Source organism: Phascolarctos cinereus, unplaced genomic scaffold, assembly GCF_003287225.1.
Source record: "Phascolarctos cinereus isolate Bilbo 61053 unplaced genomic scaffold, phaCin_HiC Scaffold_726;HRSCAF=1367, whole genome shotgun sequence".
Lineage (NCBI taxonomy): Eukaryota > Metazoa > Chordata > Mammalia > Diprotodontia > Phascolarctidae > Phascolarctos > Phascolarctos cinereus.
The window spans coordinates 422,275,492-422,295,607 of record NW_027556098.1 but is presented as its reverse complement, the minus strand read 5'-3'; the positions used below and the strand labels follow the sequence as shown (position 1 = coordinate 422,295,607).

Genomic DNA, 20,116 nt, shown 5'->3' with positions numbered 1-20,116 from the left:
GGCAGGGCACAATATTGTTTGCAATATTGTTGGGATAAAACAAAGCTGATTACTAAGATTAATACTACTACTACAGTTAGTCCCAAGAGAAGCCATCAACCTAGATCATCCTATGTTTTTTGAGAAAAAAAAAGATTATTAAATAACCAAATGTGAGGAGATCCAGGATTTTTTCCCTTCCTCATTTGGAGAGTAGGTCAAAGCTTAGTTCTCTGAAGAGCAGGGTGGGCAATGAGATGAAATCTTGTTGCCTCACCCTGCTGGAGAACCTTACAAAGAATTTAGTCTAAGGTGAATCCTGGCCCACTGTGGTCCACTCAGCCAAGTCTGAGCAGAGGTGGAGGCCCTTTGGTTTAGATTGCCCTAGGCAGGGGTAGTCTGGATAAGATATAAGCCTCTTTGTCCAAGACTGAGTGACCAGTCATGGCCCCCAGCTCCTCATTAGACTAAGTCCACCTCTTATTATAATATTCAATCTTCTTATTAATTGTTAATCAGAGTTGATTGTCACCCTCAGGAACACCCACTCTTCCAAAGACATGTAAGCATTGAGTAGATTCTATGAGGGGTGTTTGGCATTCAAGAGTGCCTTTGACCTCTTTTATTAATTATTGCTGGTATGATGTTTCTTGAACTTTTTATACATCACATACAAGTCCTGGGATCTCCCATTTCTCATTCTGGCTAATGGAGAAGGTACTGTTTGACATCTTCCATGATTACTTCTCCTTCCTGAGGCTACCTAATAAAGCTTCATCTTTATAGCAGAGGCAGAATCAGTGGTACCTCTACCACAACCACCTCCTATTAGCCTAATCTGTATTTGACCAGACCAAATCATTCAAAAGAGAAAGAAAACTTTAAATTGGGTGGCGGCTCATAGGTGATTCATGGTCCTAGCTCCCCTGCCTAGGGCACTGCCAAGTAGCCTGAGCTTGTATCTTCCAATATGGTAGCCACCAGAATGGGAAAAAGAGAGAAAGGTGGCATGGTTGGGTTATTCTTTAGAATTATATCTCGGTACAGTCCTTCCTGTAGTATCTCTACTCTTTCATTCCAACAGCCGCCATTCAGAAATCTTGGGTTTGGAGTTTCCACAGCTTGAGCCAGTTTTCTATGGGTCAAGGCAAATACTGGGACCACCCACTCCAACAAAGGGTTTCCCCCAGCTGAAACAAAGTTGTCTGTTTTTCAGGATTGGTCCTGAAAATAGCAGATAAGCATCTCCTTGGTTATCTGTTGTGTATGTATAGTTGTCGGCTGTTGTTTCTCCCAGTAGACTGTAAGCTGTTTGAAGGCAGGGGCTGCTTTTGCCTTTCTTTGCATCTCCAGTGCTTAGCACAGCATCTGGCACACAGCAGGTGCCTAATAAGGGCGTGTTGACTGATTGAGCGACCTCACAATGCAGTCTAATCCTAGTCCTGAACTGACAACAGCAGGAACAAGGGAAAGTTATCAGCCGGTGTAGAGAGAAGCCCAGGGAGTCCAACAACAGACTCCAGCTATAGGGGGCTCTAAGCTTACAGTCTGTATCCTCATCCCGCTACATGGAATTCTCTCTTTCCCAGCCCATGCCCTCTTCCATTTTATGGTATTCTGACTTCAGTTGGGTCAAGGTAAAACGGAAATACTTTTCTCATTTGGATGAATTAAAAGGCATTCCCACTCTTACTTTGGTCACCACAAGGACAAATTCTGTCTGATTAGGTCTTTTATTCAAGTAAAACCAAGGACTTCCAAGTAGGATGTTCACTGATTGAATCTTTCATTCAAGGAGGACTCATCAGGGATCTCACTGAGGTGAAATCAAAGTGAATTCAGACTATAATATTCTCAAAGTAGCATTTCTTCTTCATTCCTCAGTGGCCTGAGTGCTGTGTGTCTTCGCATAGAGGAAGAATCAACATAACGTATCAACTAATTGCATATGGAGGCCACAAATTGGAGATGAAGGGAGGAAATAAGCATTTATTAAGTGTCTACTGTGTTTCCAGGCACTGTGCTAAATTCCATACAAATATGACCTCATTTGATCCTTACAACTCTGGGAGGTAGGTGCTATTATGGCCTCCCTTTTATAGTTGAGGAAGGTGAAACAAATTTAGTGACTTACCCAGGGTCACACAGCTGGTAAGTATCTTTGGCCAGATTTGAATTCAGGTCTTCCTGACTCCAGGCCCAGCATTCTATCCACTGGGCCACCTAGCTTGAAGACGATTTCAAGATTACAAATTAGGGGAAAAGATGGTGATTCCTTCAACAGGAATAGTGATGTTAGAAAGAGGGGGATGTTTTAAGGGAGAGATAATGAGTTCTATTTGGGTCATTCACCTGGGAAATGTCCACTAGGCAGTTAGTGAAGTGGGATGAGAACTCAGGACTAGGAAAGGAGAGTTAGATCTGGGAGTTCTCTGTGTGGAGATGACAGCTGAACCCACAGGAGCTGATGAAATCTCCAACAGAGAGTATAAAGAGAAAAAAGGTCCTGGAAAGAGCCCGGGGAGACAGCAGAAGAGAATGAGAAGGGGGTCAGAGAGGCAGGAGGAGAAACAGGAGACATCAACGTCCCAGAATGGAGGATGCGTGAGGAGGGGGCAGCCAGCTGTCAAATACCGCACAGAGGCCAGGCGGGCCCAAGGCAAAGACGGCATCTTGTTTGCAGTGAGATGATGCGGGTCAGGATTGCACATGCAGAGAGGCCAGGCTCGTGGACTGCTCAGAAGCCTGGTGCCTGTGTCTTCAAGAAGAGAGTTGGGAGGCACTGGACATAGCGATCGCTTAATGACAGCCCAGAAGATGGAATGGACTGTGTCTTGGTAGGCAGGGGAGAATGGCAAGAAGTCAGACCATGACTAGACTTTGGGAGCCAAGATCAAAATTAACACCAAATTAGAAGAAAGAAGAGAAAATGCTATGGTGCACCATTAAATTAGCTTTGACCTGATCTTACTTTTTCTTTCTTTTTTCTTTTTTTTTTTTTGGTTAGGCAATTGAGGTTAAGTGACTTGCCCATGGTCACACAGCTAGTAAGTGTCAAGTGTTTGGTCTGAGGCCAGATTTGAACTCAGGTCCTCCTGACTTCAGGGCCCGTGTCAACCAGATCTTTCAAAGAAGCTATTAACTCTGGGGGGAAATGATGTTGCAGGAGTTTAGGGTCAATCTCCACGGGCAGCACAGGTGGATTGACCTCTCTCCTTACCTGCTCCTAGGTCACTTCCCTCCTTCATCGCGTGTTTAGTCAAAGAGCCGCACTTGAGGACCTAGAGGGCCACACAAGGCTGCAGGTTCCCCATTCCCATCTAAGTGAATCAAGGAGCCATCGTTTTGATATTTGCTTATTAATTACAACAACTGCAACATCTCTTACATCTGCCAGGTGGTGCCACAGTGCATAGAGCCCTGGGCCCGAGTTCAAGTTTGGCCTCAGATGCTTGTCAGTTGTGAGACCCTGGGCAAGTCACTTACTCTGTTTCCTCATCTGTAAAATGGAGCCTCCCTCTCGGGGTTGTTGGGAAGATCAAATAACATAATTACTGTAAAGTGCTTAGCTCAGTGTCTGGTATGTTGTAAGTGCTATATAAAAGTTAGCTATTATCATTATCACTTAATTAGCTGAGTTCCCATCTATTTTATTAGAATTATTGTTTGTAAACAATAAATTGGGGAAACCTCTTTTCTCATAAGCTTCTTCTCCTCTCTCTCTCTCTTTCTCTCTCTCTCTTTCTCTCTCTCTCTTTCTGTAGCAATCTCCCTAATTTTCAAGCCTTAAATAAAAACTAAAGTTACTATACTACTTATTAACAGTACGCCCAACGATAAAACACAAACATGTGGCTAGTTGGGGCAGCTAGGTGGCACAGTGGATAGAACCCCAGGCCTAGAGTCAGGAAGACCTGAGTTCAAATTTGACCTGAGACACTTATTAGTTATGTGACCCTGGGCAAGTCACTTAACCCTGTTAATTTACAGTCTCAGTTTCCTCAGCTGGAGAAGGAAATGGCAAACCACCCCAGTATCTTTGCCAAGAAAACCCCAAACGGGATCACGAAGAGTCAGACACAACTAAAAAACAGTTGAACAACAAAACATGACTACTTATAATCTATCAGTTGTGAGAAGGATCACAGCCAAAGTCACCTTTAATCATGACTACAGCTGTTGACTTCTCAATTCTGGAAGTACAGTCCCACCGTTCAGTTCTCTCAAGACACGAGTCTCAAGAGTAATGCTCGTGCTTCCCCCTCCCCCACAACCACACACAATATAATGGTTCGACTCAGTCCTCTTTGTTCTTTTTAACTCTCTTCAGTCACCACAATTAACAGTCTCTCTAGAATGCCAGTTAAACTCTGACTCCTCACAGGCCACTCTCAGGACCGTTAAACTGTCATTTTCTAAAATTCCAATGTCCCTTAAAAATGCAGTAAGCGTATCTGTAGGAAAGGCCATCGAGGCTACGGACACATTTCCCACCTGCAATGAGAAACGGATAAAAGAATGCGTATCCACACAGGCTGACTACGTTTCCAAAGTAAGTTTAACAAACATAAATCATTGAAGGAAGAAGGAGGCCAAATGAGCCTAGAAATCAACTGAAGCAGAGACAGAAAAATCAGTCAGCAAGCATTTATGACGTGTCTACTGTTTACTGTGTGCCGGGCGCAGCAGTAAGTACTGGGGATGCAAAGACAGGCAAAACCATCGTTCCCGCCTTCCTGGAGGTCACAGTGCAGTAGAGGAGACAAGAGGTAAATCAGTAGCTGTCTACGCAGTACAGAGAGAGTAGAGAGATGGCTCTGTGAGAGAAGAAGTCAGGACCCGAGCCTTGGAAGAAGCCAGACACGCCATCGGGCCCGAGGGAAGGAGGAGAGGCATTGTATGCACTGGGATGGGAGAGGGAAGGAGCGAGGGGAGGCATGCAGGCCAGCGTCGACAAACTAGAGATTTCATGGAGCATACCCAGACTGGAAAGGGAGGGAGGGGCCAGGCGATGAAGAACCTGAACGCCAAAGAGAGGGGTCTGTTCTCCAGCCCCACTTCCCCCTTCAGGGTTCTCAGGTATCTTTTCTCTGCGTCCCTCCCATCTTAGGAAGCCAATGACTTGCACCTCCTTTCCATTAACTTTGGATTAACTTTCACAAAGGAACATACACTTAAACAGATTTGGCAAAAACACACAAACGTTTCCCTCGACACTTGGGGGGACACAGTTCCTCCTAGACCACCTTGTTTTGGGGGGGCTTGGGGGTTCCTACATAACATGGTTCCCACCAAATATGCATGTCCAAAGGTCATATCACTGCTGGGCTGGAGTCCAGAAGTCCCTTCCCTGGGATCACTCCTCGCTCCTCCGAGCTTCAGCGCTGGGTTGGACGCCAAACACTTCTCTGGCTCTCAGTTCTGATCAAAGCTGGAGACTCCGGTCCCTGCATCCAGAATGGGAAAGAACCAAATGGGAGGAAAAACCCAGGCCATGCGTGAAGGTAGCACCTTGCTCCTCCCCGATGCGGACGCAGCAAGAAAGATCTGGCGCTGACGTCGACAATTCTGGCTGCTGAGGCACTGGGAGCAGACCTTACTAACCAAGGGGAAAGCTAACTGGAACCGTCTCCAGAATGCCCGAGCACGCTCCAGTCCTCGAGACCCTCCCAGAGGCGGATCCCTACTGTCCTCACAAGCAGACACAATCTTGGCAAAGCGGTGGGGGCCTGCACAGGCACTAGATGCCCCCCCTCCTCATTACATTTAATATTAAGGACGGCTATGTGATACAGCGGATAGAGTGCTGAACTCGGAGTCGGGAAATCCAGCCGCAGACGCTTACTAACTGTGTGACCCTGGGCAAGTCTCTGTCTCCTTCAGTGCCTTCATCCCCAAATGGGGGTAAGAATAGCCCTGACTCACAGGGTGATTGGGAAGATTAAGTGTTAGCCTCAAAGTGCTCTGTAAATGCTAGCTACTATTATTAATTGTTGTTGTCGTATTTGTTCCTGAGGTCGTTTGGAATCACTGGAGCGTGAAGGCGGTCAGATCTCCCCTTTAGGAAACCTGGAGTGGGGACGCGAGGCAGGCGATCGCAATAGTCCAGGTAAGAAGAAACGAGGGTCTGAATGAGTGAGGGGAGAGGCTAGAGACAAGGCGTGCACAGAATCCATGCGCTGAAGGCGGACATGGCAAGACCTGTCAACTGGCTGGATCCGTGGGACGAGGGGCAGGGAGGACCCCAGGCACCTGGCACTGAGAGGGGTAGAGGGAGGGTGGTGGGGAAGGGCAGAAGGCGGGAGGGCTCGGGAGAAAGAGAAGGAATTCAGTCTGGGACATGACAGCTGGAGACGCAAGGATGAGAGCTGAGAAGAGAGGCTAGGGCTGGAGAGATGGCTCTAGGAAATGTATAATTACATTTGCTATCGCCAATGTAGGAAAGAGAAAGAAGCTCAAGACAGAGGCTGGGGGACACCCACAGGAGGGGGCAGGACGAGGATGGTGGTGGTGTCCCAGAGAGGAGAGAGCATCCAGTGTGAGAAAGTGGTCAGCAGTGTCAAACACTCCAGAGAAGTCAAGAAGAATGAGGCTGACCTCATTTCTAAAATACACAGAGAATTAAGTCAAATTTATAATACAAGTCATTCTCCAATTGATAAATGGTCAAAGGATATGAACAGGCAGTTCTCAGACAAAGAAATTAAAGCCATCTATAGTCATATGAAAAAATGATCTAAATCATTATTGATTAGACAAATGCAAATCAAAACAACTCTGAGGTACTACCTCACACCTATCAGATTGGCCAACATGACAAAACAGGAAAATGATAAATGTTGGAGAAGATGTCAGAAAATTGGAACACTCATGCATTATTGGTGGAGTCGTGAAATGATCCAACCATTCTGGAGAGTAATTTGGAACTATGCCCAAAGGGCTATCAAAATGTGCATACCCTTTGACCCAGCAACAGCACTTCTAGGGCTGTATCCCAAAGAGATCACAAAAATGGGGAAAGGACCCACACGCACAAAAGTATTTATAGCAGCTCTTTCTGTGCTGGCAAAGAATTGGAAATTGAGGGGATGCCCATCAATCGGGGAATGGCTGAACAAGTTGTGGTATATGAATGTGATGGAATACTATTGTGCTTTAAGAAATGATGAGCAGGCTGACTTCAGAAAAACCTGGAAACACTCATATGGTCTGATGCTGAGTGAAGTGAGCAGAACCAGGAGAACGTTGCACACGATAAGAGCCACGTTGTGGGATGGCTAATATTGATAGACTTAACCCTTCTCAGCAATGCAAGGATCTAAGGCATCTCCAAAGGTCTCACGATGGAAAATGCTATCCACATCCAGAGAAAGAACTGTGGAGTTTGAATGCAGATCAAAGCATCCTATTCGCTCTTTCTTTTTCTTCTGTTGTTTTGTTTTTTTTTCTTTCTGGTGGTTCCTCCTATTGGTTCTAATTCTTTCTTACAACATCACCAATGTGAAAATATGTTTAACAGGAATGTACATGTATAGCCTATACCAGATTGCATGCCACCTTGGGGAGAGATGCGGGGAAGGAGGGGAAGAAAATTTTAAAATTCAAAAGCTTATGGAAGTGATTGTTGATAAATCAAAATAAATTAATTTTAAAAAAGAATGAGATCTGAGAAAGAGACATTAATTAGATTTGGCAATTAAGAAGTTATTGGTAACTTCTGCTGGGCCAAATTAGAGGGTTTAGAAATGTGTGTGTGGGCAGCTAGGTGGCCCAATGGATAGAGCATTGGCCCTGGAGTCAGGAGGACCCAAGTTCAAATCCGGCCTCAGACACAAAACACTCACTAGCTGTGTGACCCTGGGCAAATCACATAACACCGATTGTCTCACCAAAAAAAAAAATAGAAGTGTGTGTGAAGAAAGGAAGTGATGCCCAAGTAGAAATTACTTTTTCCAAGAAGTTTGATAGAAACAGGAAAGAGAAATATAAGCTAGAAGACTTAAGAGAAGGGTTTTTTTTTAGGATGGGGGCATGTTTGTAGGCAGCAAGGAAGGATTAAAGAGATGGGGAGAGACTGAAGAGGGAATAGGGATGACTGCAATGGCAATCTGTGAGAGAAGACAGAGGGGATGCGATCCAAGGTGCATGTAGAGGACTGGTGCTCAGGAAAGAGGCTAGGGCCAGGTCTGTCAGTCACCCACCCAGAGAAGCCATGATGAAGTCACCAAGGAAGAAAGTGTGGAGAGGAAAGGGAACAGGGAATAGGACGGAGGCTTGGGAAATACCTGCTCTTGAGAAGAAACGGAGAAAATGGCACCATGGAAACCAAGGAGGAAAGAAGGCCCCATTGACAACATCAAGTCCTCCACGGAGGTCAAGGAGAAAGAGGCTGAGAAGACACTGCTGGGCAGCACTGAGGAGACACAAGGTCGTGTTCCACAATTCCAAGCTTTTCCCTGGGGTGGCAAGCGTCCTTTTAAATACCAGTCATATCAGTGAAGATTTGTTGCATTGAATTAAATAATGTTCTAACAGCGCTGTGGCAGTGAGTCAGAGAACACCACCACCTCTGGAGATTCAGCATCCCAAGACACCCAAAACGCGATGCAGATCTACCGCGGGAACAGCTGGGCCCAGGCTTTTCCCAGAAACGGTGACTATGAGAAGCAGAGATGGCAGATGGAGGAAAGCGCTTGTGGTGGAACACTCATGGAGGATGCATGACAGGGCAGATGAGAGCCCCACTGGATGAAAAAAGTGCAATCTGCACCACTGGAGGGAGCACTCCCATCAGGGAGGTTACAGGCCTGCGGACACATTGAAGCAGGCCTAACATTTGTTAGCTAATAGCAACCAATGAACACAGGTCTATTAAGTGTTTACCATGTGCTGGGTATTGGGCTAAATCGGAAAAGTCCCTGCCCTCACGGAGTTTATATTCTAAAGGAGGAGATGAGATGTCTACAATTAGGTTTGCACAAGGTATGTAGAATACTGTAGATGTCAGTAGCCTTCGAGAGGTATGGAGAAGACCTCCGGTGAAGCTGATGTTTGAGCTTGGTCTCAAAAGAAGCAGAGATGGGTAGGAGTGGGGCAGAGCATTCCAGGCATGGGGTATGGAGATGAAAGATAGCATGGCATGCATTCAGAAGAGTGAGGAGGCCAGAGGAGCTTGATAATTATCACAAACATTAACCCCTGGTTATTTGTTAAGAGTAACAGTTCACAAAAGAAAAAATGAAGGCAGCTTAAATTTACATATTACTAGGGGCAGCTAGGTGGTGCAGTGGATAGAGCACTGGCCCTGAAGTCAGGAGGACCTGAGTTCAAATCCAGCCTCAGACCAAACACTTGGCACATACTAGCTATGTGGCCTTGGGCAAGTCATTTAACCCCAATTGCCTTAAAAAAATGTATATATTACTTCTGATAGCCATGTGAATTACCCCCATTTTACAGATGAGAAAATGGAGCTTCAGAGATAGAAACAGATTTGTCCAATTTCATACCCCAAAGAAGCTCTGAGGTAGAATTTGGACCCAAACTTTCTGATGCAGTCTCCTGGCCAAGAAAAGACATCCTTTCCTTGTCTGAGAGTGAGGCAACAGGGAGGATCCCCAGAACAAATAAGAATGAGTGATCATGGTAGAGAGGAAAGGACAGGGTGGATGGGACATGAGACAGGATAGCAAAGGCTTTGCCCTTCCCTAAGACTTTGAGAGGGAAGAGTGGGAAGCAGGAAAGAGGCCCTGCTCAAGGAAGAGGCTGGGGCTTTGGACAAACATGGTGAGGGAGAAATGTGAGAAACAGGAAAGGATGGGTGTGACAAGGGTATGCGTCATGGTGGGCACACGGAGCATTAACAACAGCACGGTCAAAGTTTATCATTAACCTCGTGTCTAATGTTCTCCATCTGCTGGGAGATAAAGCTCATTTTCCTAACTCTCTGGCATCGCTTTGGATAAAGCTTGTCATGTACTCACTGGGGCGGGGTGGGGGGGGCTTGGATTCATAAACAATATCTGGTTCCCCCGTAATTGGAAAGCAGAGCCTTCAGAGGGTAACCCCCGAGGCCCAACCAAGGTGAGCAGAATCCTAAGAGCCCCATTGTCCCTGGGCTGGGAGGGAGGCCCTTAGAGATCCTTGCCCCGTTTTCCTTGGCACTGGTTGGAGAATCAGTCACAGAAGCTGAGGAGATGAAAGGAACATGCAGTAAGCACCTAATATTTGCCAAGCACTTTACAAACATCGCCTCACTTGGTCCTCGCCACAACTCCATGGCATAGGTGCTAGCATGCCCCCCATTTTACAGTTGAAGAAATGGAGGTAGACAGAGGTCCAGTTACACGGCTAGAAAGGGTCTGAGGCTAGATTTGAATTCGGGTCTTCCTGACTCCAGATCCAGTGCTTTGGGACCTGTATCAGAGATCACCTAAGCCATCTTTATAACGCACATTACATTATAATGCCTTATTTACATTAGGGCTAAAACTGGCATGGTCAGCAAGAGCCGCTCAGGATGCTGCACGTGGGCACACCACCAGGTGGTGCTCCAGCTCAAGGGACTGAGCATGTGCAGGGAGGCGTGCTTGGCCCCAGCCTCTTCCTTTAACTGCCGCTCCGGCTTCTGTTTATGGGGGTGTACTCCAGTTGGGTTGCACGGCCCTGAGTCCCCTTGAGGGCCGAGAGGAATGAGGATGCGTCCATGGTGCCATCCCGGGTCTTCTTCACACAGGGCCACGGCGCCTCCGTGAGCCGGCCCTCCCACAAGCCACAGCAACCCTAGACTGAAGTTGGCTCCTTGGGCACCATCCCAGGCTCTCCGTTTCTTATCGGGAGCTCCAGCAAATGTCAGAGGGGAAACCCCACACTATACCTGCCAAGAGGGGATGCCCGAATCTCAATTCCCCTCAGTATCCCCAAACAACCCAGCTTTTTCAAGACTACCTTGAGTAAGGATTGTCTCACACGTACACCCATTGTTAGGAGCCACCTAGGTGACAGTGAATAGGTCTGGAGTCAAGAGGATCCGAGTTTGAATCTGACCTTGCACACTTACTAGTTGTGTGACCCTTTACATTTTGCCTGTTTCCTTCTCTGTAAAATAAGCTGGAGAAGGAAATGGCAAACCACGCCAGGGTCTTTGCCAAGAAAACCCCAAAAGGGGTCATGAAGAGTCAGAAACAACGAGCCAACAATCCTTAGGAAGCAGTAGGGCTAGGGAGTGGCCTCTTGGATCATTAGCTCCCTGAAGGCAGAGGCTAACTTCTGCCATTTTCTGTATCCCTAGTGCTTAAACTCACTGCCGGGCACACAGCAGGTGCTTAATAATTGTTGAGGAGGAGGGGGACAAACTGGGGCAGGCCTGTGACTGGGAGCAAACTTAAAGAAGGGGGAGATCAAATACAGCCTGTCTTACAGCTGCCCGAGTCATGCTTCTTGGTCTCTGAGTTAAATGTAAAAGCTCAGTTTACTAGCCGATACTAGAAGCCTTACGAGTCCAGCTTCCTTAGGAATTACTCGTCCTTGAAGGAAACCTGTAACGTCGGCCACACAGACTGTCACCTTCAACAGCTCCTGGTCCACTCTATGCAGGCAGCCACCACCAAAGAGCTTGTTGGCCCGCATTCCCAACTTCCAGCCAACCCTATCTCCCATGCCTCTGACGCCACAGGTTTTGTAACCAAGTCCGGGTCTTCCCAGCTAAGATGCAGCCTTCTGATTTTTGGTGGCTCCTCCTTTTAAGGATGCCTGCCCTCATTTGGGGTCTTTTAGCTAGCTGAGATAGACTTCCTTTTGCTCGTAATTGCTATTGCCTTCCCAATAAACTAAACATGTGCGGAAGTTCATGCCTCAGTTTACCTTAATAACGACTGGACCTTGATGTCTGTGGGTTAGGTTAGACTGGAAGTTGCCAAGAAAAGGGCAGGGTTCAAACTGGAGGCAGGGCTGGGGTACAGCATGACAATAGGGGTAGAGACTAAGGATTAGAACAAGGGGGTGTGGGGCAAGGGGTCAGCCCCTAGGTTAACAGGTAGAGACTGGAATTGGGACCAATGGGACCAGCCTGGAGCAGGGTCAGGTTTAAGACCAGCTCAGAGGGCTGGCGTGAGGGGAGTGAGGATGGGGGAGAGGCCAGGCCTCCATCGCCTGCCATGTGAAGAACATCTTCACAACAGCCTGGAGATGGGGAGCGCATCCCGCGAAGAGAGAACCAGGGCCAAGAGCGGAAATCAGCAGCAGCACCCCCAAAGTTGGGGGTGAAGAGCAGCCCCGGGGGGGGGGCGCCCAGGCAGCCACAGATGCTGGATCAGGTGCCCCCTGGTGGGCTGCCAGCCCCAATGCTCCCCCGGCAGCCCGAGGCTCTTCCCTCTAGGCCGAGGTGGGAAGGCCTTCTGCTCCCTTCCCGGTCCCTCTCCCCAACGTATGTTAAGGGCCACTCTACTGTGCCCCTGCCCCCCACCCTCCAGGGCCCACGTCACTGTCACCACGGGAGACCAGGGCAGGGCTGCCACCAGCCTTTTTCCCCGAGGTCCACACAAGTCTGCCAAAGGTCAGTGGCAGAGGCGGGAGAAGGCACAAAATGAGTCCCTCTGCTGACCCACCCTCGGCTCTTGGGGGTTCTCTCCAACTGGTAGTGACTGTTTTGCGGCCCAGACCAGGACAGCACCTGACGCATGTCAGCGAGGAAGAAGTGCACCCTCAGACCCCAAAGTCTGACCATACCCAATGGCCCCCAGGGAAGAAGAGAGGCGTGGACCCCGCCCGTCCCTAGAGGAGGACATCTGGGCTGGTGGCAGGGAAGGTGGACACGCAGCAGAGTGGCAGAGAACAGAAGGGGCATGAGGGGGCCCGTGCCCGTCAGAAATGTCATTTATTACAGAGGTCAGACGAGTGATCACCAGGGACAATCACTGTGGGGGGAGGGGGGAGATCAGGGCTCCAACACTGATTGGAGGGCAGGGAGTCAAGGCTGGGGGATCAGGGAGGGGGTGCCCACGTGCCCCAGCCCCATCTAATGCCTCCGGATAGAGGGGTCCCCCTGCCTGCCAAGCCTCCCTCCTGTTTCCAGCTTCAGGAGGTGGCTGGGGAGAGGGTGTAGTGTGACTGGGTCAGGCTTGGGCTGAGGCTGGGGGGGAGGGGGAGGAAGGGTCCCCCCCTTTCACATGCACTCACAATACTGATCTCCTGGAGGGCGAGAGGAGGCGGGCATCCCCCTCCCCCCCGCCCGGTTATAGGAGGAAGGGGTTAGTGTTTGGGGGTGGGGGGCCTGGGGGCATCATGGGAGGCAGGCCAGGCCCCCCACCCAGGGGGGAGATGAAGGCTGGCGGGGCCCCCAGAGCAGGGGGCACAGGGCTGAGACGTAGCTGGTTCAGAGTGAGCGTGGCTGGAGGTGGAGGCTGGAAGGGGTTGGTGAGGGATGGCCCAGCGGTTGTGCCAGGGGCTCCTGAGGAAGTCAAGAGACACAGCAGGGCAGGGCGGTCAGGGAAGAGCAAGAGGGGACGGGACCGAGGCTGTGGAGCGGCAGGGACACGGAGCTCGACGAACCACATGCACACGAGAGGGGAAGAGGCAGGCTGGGGACCCATGGGGGTTGATGGAAAGACAGCCACGGGGGTAGAGGACTGGGACACAGCACGTCCTGCAGGGCCTGGGGCCCAGAGCGAGACGGTGGTCTGCGCCAAGGAGTCCCAGCAGCAGCTCTGTGTGTGGCCCCCAACAAGGGGGCCTGTCTGGGAAAGGAGCCGGGCACGCCCACTCACCAGTTGGCAGGAAGGGGTTGGAGGCCTTGGGTCCTGGGGGAGCAGGCCCCGGCCGAGTCACCAAAGAGTCTAGGTCCACAAGGGCGGCATTGGGCCCCAGGAAGGACTCGGGCGTCTTCCGCGTAGGAGGCGTAGGGGCCGGCGGCACTGTCGGCGGGGGACTCCCCACAGCCTCTGCCAGGGAGCCCCCAACTCCACTGAGGTCAAATGCCCCAGGGCTCCGCGCAGGGACCTCTCCGGCCAGAAGCTCCAGCTCCCCTGGGGGCAGAAGGGCAGAATCCAAGAGACCTGAGAGAAGGGGGATCACGGGAGCCCCAGGAACAATGCCCCTCCCTGCCATCCACAGCCAAGGACAACAATGCTGATGACAACCACAGCCACGTGTGTGTTACCCCGCTGAACAGAACTACCCAGGGTCCCCTAGTCAGTGAGCCCAGGGAGGGGCACACCGCTAGCGGGCAGCCTCCCCCGTGGCAGGGGGCGGGGGCTCACCAGTGCTGCTGCCTGAGGTGGGCAGTGCTGTCCGAAGGCGGTCAAAGTCAGAGAATTCATCGGGCTCTGTGTCAAAGCCCCCCGTCACTGCACAGGACAGAGCAAGCTCTGGGGCCTCCATCCCACAAGCCCATCTCCAAACGGACTTGGCTGGCAGGCTCCCCCATCCCCGGACTCTCTCCCTCACTACCAGATACCTGGGGTGCCATTGGTGCTGGGCTTGGCTGGAGAGCCTCCCCAGGGGTCTGAGAAGGCTGGCGCTGGTGCCCACGGGTCAGCGGTGGTGGGCGGGCCGCTGACTGGGGCCCCACTTGGGCCTGAGGACAAGATCAAGAGAATGTGCAAAAAGGCATCGTGGGGGGTGGAGCAAATGGGTGGGAAAGGGAGCTATGAGGCCAGGCCCTACCCCACCCCTCTCCTAAGGGAGATTCTATAGATGGGAGAGAATGGAATCAGAGATAACAAAGTCAGTACTTACCATCAGTTCCCCCCCAGGGGTCTGGGGTCCCCCCCTCTCCAGCAGGGGGAGCAGGGGGGCCCCCCCAGGGATCAGCTGCAGGGCCAGGGGGTGGGGCAGGTCTCCAGGGGTCCCCAGAGGCAGGGGTGGGAGCTGGGCCCCCCCCAGGGGTCAGCTGAGGGTGGGACAGGGGGTCCTGGGGGCCCCCCCCAGGGGTCAGAGGGTGGGACAGCTGCAAGGACAGGACCACCCCAGGGGTCAGAGGAGGGTGGGGGGGCAGGGGCCGTGAAGACATCAGCCAGATCCATGAGAGATGACTGGGGAGAGAGAAGAGATCAAACGTGAGAGAACTGGGGTGGGGGGGAGTACAAAGAGACCCCGAGGCCGGCAAGACGCAGCCCCTCCCGCCCCAGGCCCCCTCACCTCTTCCTTGCCCCCGGTCTCTCTCTTGCTCTCCTCAATGGCCATCTGCAGCCTCAGGTCATCGCCCCGACGAATCCGCTCCTCCTGGGGGACAGGGGCACCCAGGCGGCAGGCGGAGGAAAGGTCAGGACGGGCCCCACGTGCTCGCCCCCAACTTCCCGAGAACCCTCTCCCCGCAACAGTGACCAGCAAATTAACATGAAATGGGGATGGAATGAGGGGAGCCAGACGCCTGCAGCCCGGGGCGGGGGGCTCGGGCCTGAGGGAGAAGACGGAGGGGAGAGGGGGGAAGGACGTGGCTCTGACCTTGTCATGCTCCTCCCGGCTCAAACTAAGGGCCAGCTGGAGCTGGACGTCATCCTCGGGGCCACAGGGTGGGGGCTGGCAGGGTGGGGAGAGAGAATGTGAGGGCTGAGAGTCGCAGAGCCAGGGAGAGCCAGAGAGAGCCAGAGAGAGCCAGGGAGAGGCAGGGGGAGCCAGAGGGAACCAGGGAGAGGCAGAGAGAGCCAGGGAGAGTCAGGGAGGGCCAGAGAAAGCCGGAGGAGCCAGGGGGAGAAAGGGGGAGCCAGGGAGAGCCAGGGAGAGCCAGAGAGAGCCAGGGAGAGCCAGGGAGAGCCTGGGAGAGCCAGGGGGAGCCAGAGAGAGCCAGGGAGAGTCAGGGAGAGCCAGGGAGAGCCAGGGAGAGCCGGAGGAGCCAGGGAGAGCCAGGGGGAGCCAGGAGGAGCCAGAGGGAGCCAGGGAGAGCCAGGGAGAGCCAGGGAGAGCCAGGGAGAGCCAGAGTGAGCCAGGGAGAGCCTGGGAGAGCCTGGGAGAGTCTGGGAGAGCCAGGGGGAGCCAGGGAGAGCCGGAGGAGCCAGGGAGAGCCAGGGGGAGCCAGGGGGAGCCAGAGAGAGCCAGGGAGAGTCAGAGAGAGCCAGGGACAGTCAGGGAGAGCCAGAGAGAGCCAAGGGGAGCCTGACAGCGCCAGGGAGAGCCAGGGAGAGCCAGGGGGAGCCAGGAGGAGCCAGGGAGAGCCATGGGGAGCCAGAGAGAGCCAGGGGGAGCCTGACAGCACCAGGGAGAGCCAGGGAGAGCCAGGGGGAGCCAGGGAGAGCCTGAGAGCCAGGAGGAACCTGAGAGAGCCTGAGAGAGCCTGGGAGAGTCTGGGAGAGCCTGGGAGAGCCAGGGGGAGCCAAGGGGAGCCAAGGGGAGCCAGGGGGAGCCAGGGAGAGCCAGGGAGCGCCTGAGAGAGCCTGAGAGCTAGGGGGAACCTGAGAGAGCCTGGGAGAGCCAGGAGGAGCCAGGAAGAGCCAGAAAGAGCCTGAGAGAGCCTGGGAGGGCCAGAGAGAGCCAAGGAGAGGAAGGGAGGCAGGGCTCAGGGCTGAGAAGGCGAAAGATGTGGACGATGGAGAGGAGATGTGGCCAAACCCAAGCGCACCACTGCCTCCCCACCCAGCGGAACTCTGCCCCTGGTACCTGGTCAGCTTCTTCTTTGCTCATGGCTAGGGCCAGCTGCAGCTGCAGCTCTTCCTCCCCGCTACTTTGGGGCCAGGCTTGCTCTGCCTCCGGGGGCGCCCCAGACCCCACAGCTGCTGAGGATGCTGGGAAAACAATGGTGGGAAGAGGGGGCATGGCCCAGCTCCAGGGACGCTCCCTCCACTTCGGGACAGACACCCTCGGCTTGGTTGCCCATCACAAATGCCCACCCGAAACACAAGAGAGAGGGGCACAAGCTGGCATGCCACCAGGGAGGCCCCCCTCCCTCTTGGGAGCTGTCCCACCTCATCACTGTCACCCCTACCACAACTCTCGTCCCTACTCACTCTGCCCTGTCAGCTGCCCCTCTACAGAGGGGCCCTGACTGTTCCCTCTACCACGTGCTCCTTTGGCCTGGGCACAGGGTCTACCCAGGGGACAGCGAGAGCTGGGGGGGTTGCAGTTTCTTTGTATCCATAATGCTGAGCACACATGATACCTGGCATAGTAGGTGCTTCAAAAACGACACACAGGAAAATATTGAAAGCAACAGTCGGAAAAGAAGATGGGGATTGGGGATATAGAGGAAAGACTGAAGACACCGAGAGGTGGGGGAGGAGGGGAAGAAAGACACATACGAAAAGAGAGAAAGAAAGAGAAAAAGAGAAGAAATGGAGAGAGACAGGAAAGGAAATGAAAAAGAGGAGAAAAAAGAAGAGAGGCAGAGAGACAGAAAAAGAAAGAGAAAGTGCAAGTGTCTTGGAAGGAGGAGAGGAGACAAAGGCTCCCAGACCAGGGAGGCCTAGTAAGGGCCCCGCTCTGCCCCACCCCAGAGCTCCCTGGTCCCCCAGGTTCCCTTCATCTTGGCTCCAGGCAGGATCGCACCCCAGGCAAGGTCTGGGGTGGATAGAGAGGCAGCGGGCTGAGAGGGTCCTGCTGGGGAGGGTGGTGGAGAGCTGTTCTCAGCCAGGGCTGTCTTTCTGTTGTTTTCTCCAGATCCTCCAAGAGCCCCAAATGGTCACGGCTGCTGCCCAAGGACAGCCCCCGGCCCCTGGCCCTCAGCGCCCCAGCTGTGGCTCACAGTTGCCGCTCAGGCCCCCGTCTCCCAGGGACGGGGGGCCGGAGGAGGCTGGGTGCTCACCTGTGGCCGTCTGGGCTAGCTTCTCCTTTGTCTTGAGGGCGTGGGCCCGCTCCTCCCGCAGGCGGTCCTCATCCCGCAGAAGGGCCACCAGCTGCTTGGCCTTCTCGCGCACGTTGACCCCCTGGTCCTTGCCATCCCTGTCCACGTACTGGAAGTCCTTGAGGGTCTGCACCGCGTACATGTTCTCCTTGCACTGCTGAGACACGCGCTCCGAGCCAGTCTTGATGAGGTACTCCATGAGCGTCATGGCCTAAAAGGAGGAGGGGGTGGGCACCTGTGACTGTCCCCCCACAAGCCCCCAGCACCCCAGGCCGTCGCTTCCCCAGAGGCCCCCCCCGCACCAGGTCCCCTCGGGTACAGCAGGGAGAGGCCCCTGACCTTGTAGACATGCCTCCAGTTCTTGCCGTGGTCGTTGAGACGTTTCCAGATCATGCTCATGATCTCCGAGAAGGCCACCACATTGTAGGTGAGGTCAGCGATCTCAGACATGAGGGAGCTCGAGGGCCCCCAGGGGTCGTTGCTGGTGGCCTCGCGCACCTTGATCTCGGCCTCCGAATAGTTGTGGACGATGTTCTTCATCTGCCGGCGCAGCGAGGACGTCGACATGACGGCGGCGGCTGGGCCAGGCCCCCCGGGGCCGCAGAAGGCAGGGGGGGCCGGGGGAGGGGGGCACGTCCAACTCGGGGCAGCCGGTCACCGCATCTAGGGGAGCAGACGCCAAGAGAAGCGCTGAGGCGGCAGACGAGGCCGATTCACACCAGGCCGATCACTGTTTATCAAACGGTCAGCCGGCGCAGAGCGGAGGCAGACAGATGCAGCAAAGGAAAAGCAGCCTGTGAACATCCCCCACCCGGATGTAAGCTCCTGGAAGGCAGGGCCGCTTCCAGCCTAGGTCAGTCCATTCTCTAAGGTAGGTGCTTAACGAATCTTCACTGACTGAAATGACTGGAAACAGAAAAGGACAAGGCTCATCCACACGACCCCCCCCCACTCCTCAGCCCCTGCTACATGCAGACCAGAACCTACATCTGGGGTAGAGGTGGGGGGGGGAGAAACGTCCTGACCTCCCAATTTCCAGGTCGGAAAGCATTTCTAAGCTGTCTGTTGCACTCCTACCACAAGAGACCCCACCCGCACCCCCTCATGCTGATGAGGAGAGCCAAGAGCCGCCCTGCCGCCCAGTGCCCTGCTCCCTGAGGCCAGGACAGCTCTCCCGGCACCCCCCAGGTCCTGCCACCTCCTAGGACATGGCCTCAGGGCCCTTCTGGATGCCTCCAGCAAGGCCGACGACTGGCAGAGAGGTCCAGGTGTGACCATGGCCAGCACAGGAGCAAAGAACAGGGAGGACATCAGGATGGACAAGATAAGGTGAAGAGCCGGGGGATGGAACAGGAGAGAAAAAAGAGAAGGAAACCGAGGAGTGGGATGGCCAGGAACAGAACAAAACCTCACCGAGGAAGAGGACAGAGAAGGAAACTGAAGAACAGGGGGCAGAGACCAAGCGGGGGGGGGGGGCGGGGGGGATAGGAAAGAAACCCAGAAGTCACAGATGAAACTTGGGGGGTCGATTCGTCAACATGTGACCAAAGAAAATCAGAGCAGCCCAGAGACACAGAGAGATCTGGAGAGACCTGGGGAGACAGAGACAGGGGGAGAGACAGGGAGACCTGGAGAGACCTGAGGAGACACAGGAGAGACAGGGGAGAGACAGAGAGACCTAGAGAGACACAAAGACAAGGGAGAGACAGGGAGACCCGGAGAGACACAGGAGAGACAGAGACAGGGGAGAGACAAAGAGACCTGGAGAGACCCAGGGAACTAGAGACAGCGGAGAGACGGAGAGACCCGGGGAAAAGAGGCCCAGAGACAGAGGGGAGACAGGGAGGGACCTGGGGGAGCAGTGATACGGGGGATCCAGAGAGCCCAGAAGGATCCGGGGAAGGGGAGCCCCGGCTCCGGCCCGCCCCCCTCGCCTGCTCACCCCGGGGATCCTCCAACTCCAGCTCCCGGGAGGGGGCGGGGGGGGGAGCCGCCGCCGAGCGCAGGGGAAGCGGCCGGGAAGAGGACGGCCGGAAACGGAAGTCGCACCCCGTCCGCTTCCGGCTTCCCTCAGCTGGCCGACCGCGTCGCGTCACTTCCGGTCGGCGCCCCAACCACCGAGACGAGACCAGCTAGAGCGACGCGCCCCGAGGGCGGGGACCGGAGGCCGAGGATTGAGGGAGGCCCCAGCCCACCCTGGTGTCAGAGGGAAAACCGACAGCTGGAGCGGCTCGAAGACATTCCCCAGCCAGGGTCGAGCGGGGCCTTCCGCACCGCCCTATAGGCCTTTTACGGATGGGGAGGGGGGTGTGGCACTGAAAGAGCCAGGCCCTTCCTTCCGGCCCCCCGCCCCCGCCCTCATCGGCC

General features: G+C 53.7%; 1 protein-coding gene across 1 annotated transcript; it reads right to left on the bottom strand.

The window, feature by feature from the left end:
* Positions 1-12,834: 12,834 nt before the first annotated feature.
* Positions 12,835-19,806, bottom strand: EPN1 (epsin 1). Its single transcript, XM_021003912.2, is given in 12 exon segments — positions 12,835-13,426; positions 13,743-14,000; positions 14,235-14,321; positions 14,432-14,551; positions 14,713-14,854; positions 14,856-15,008; positions 15,115-15,198; positions 15,421-15,495; positions 16,570-16,694; positions 17,711-17,960; positions 18,089-18,412; positions 19,692-19,806. Coding segments are annotated over 11 exon segments (1,737 nt in total). The 5' UTR covers positions 18,317-18,412; positions 19,692-19,806; the 3' UTR covers positions 12,835-13,211.
* Positions 19,807-20,116: the final 310 nt, after the last annotated feature.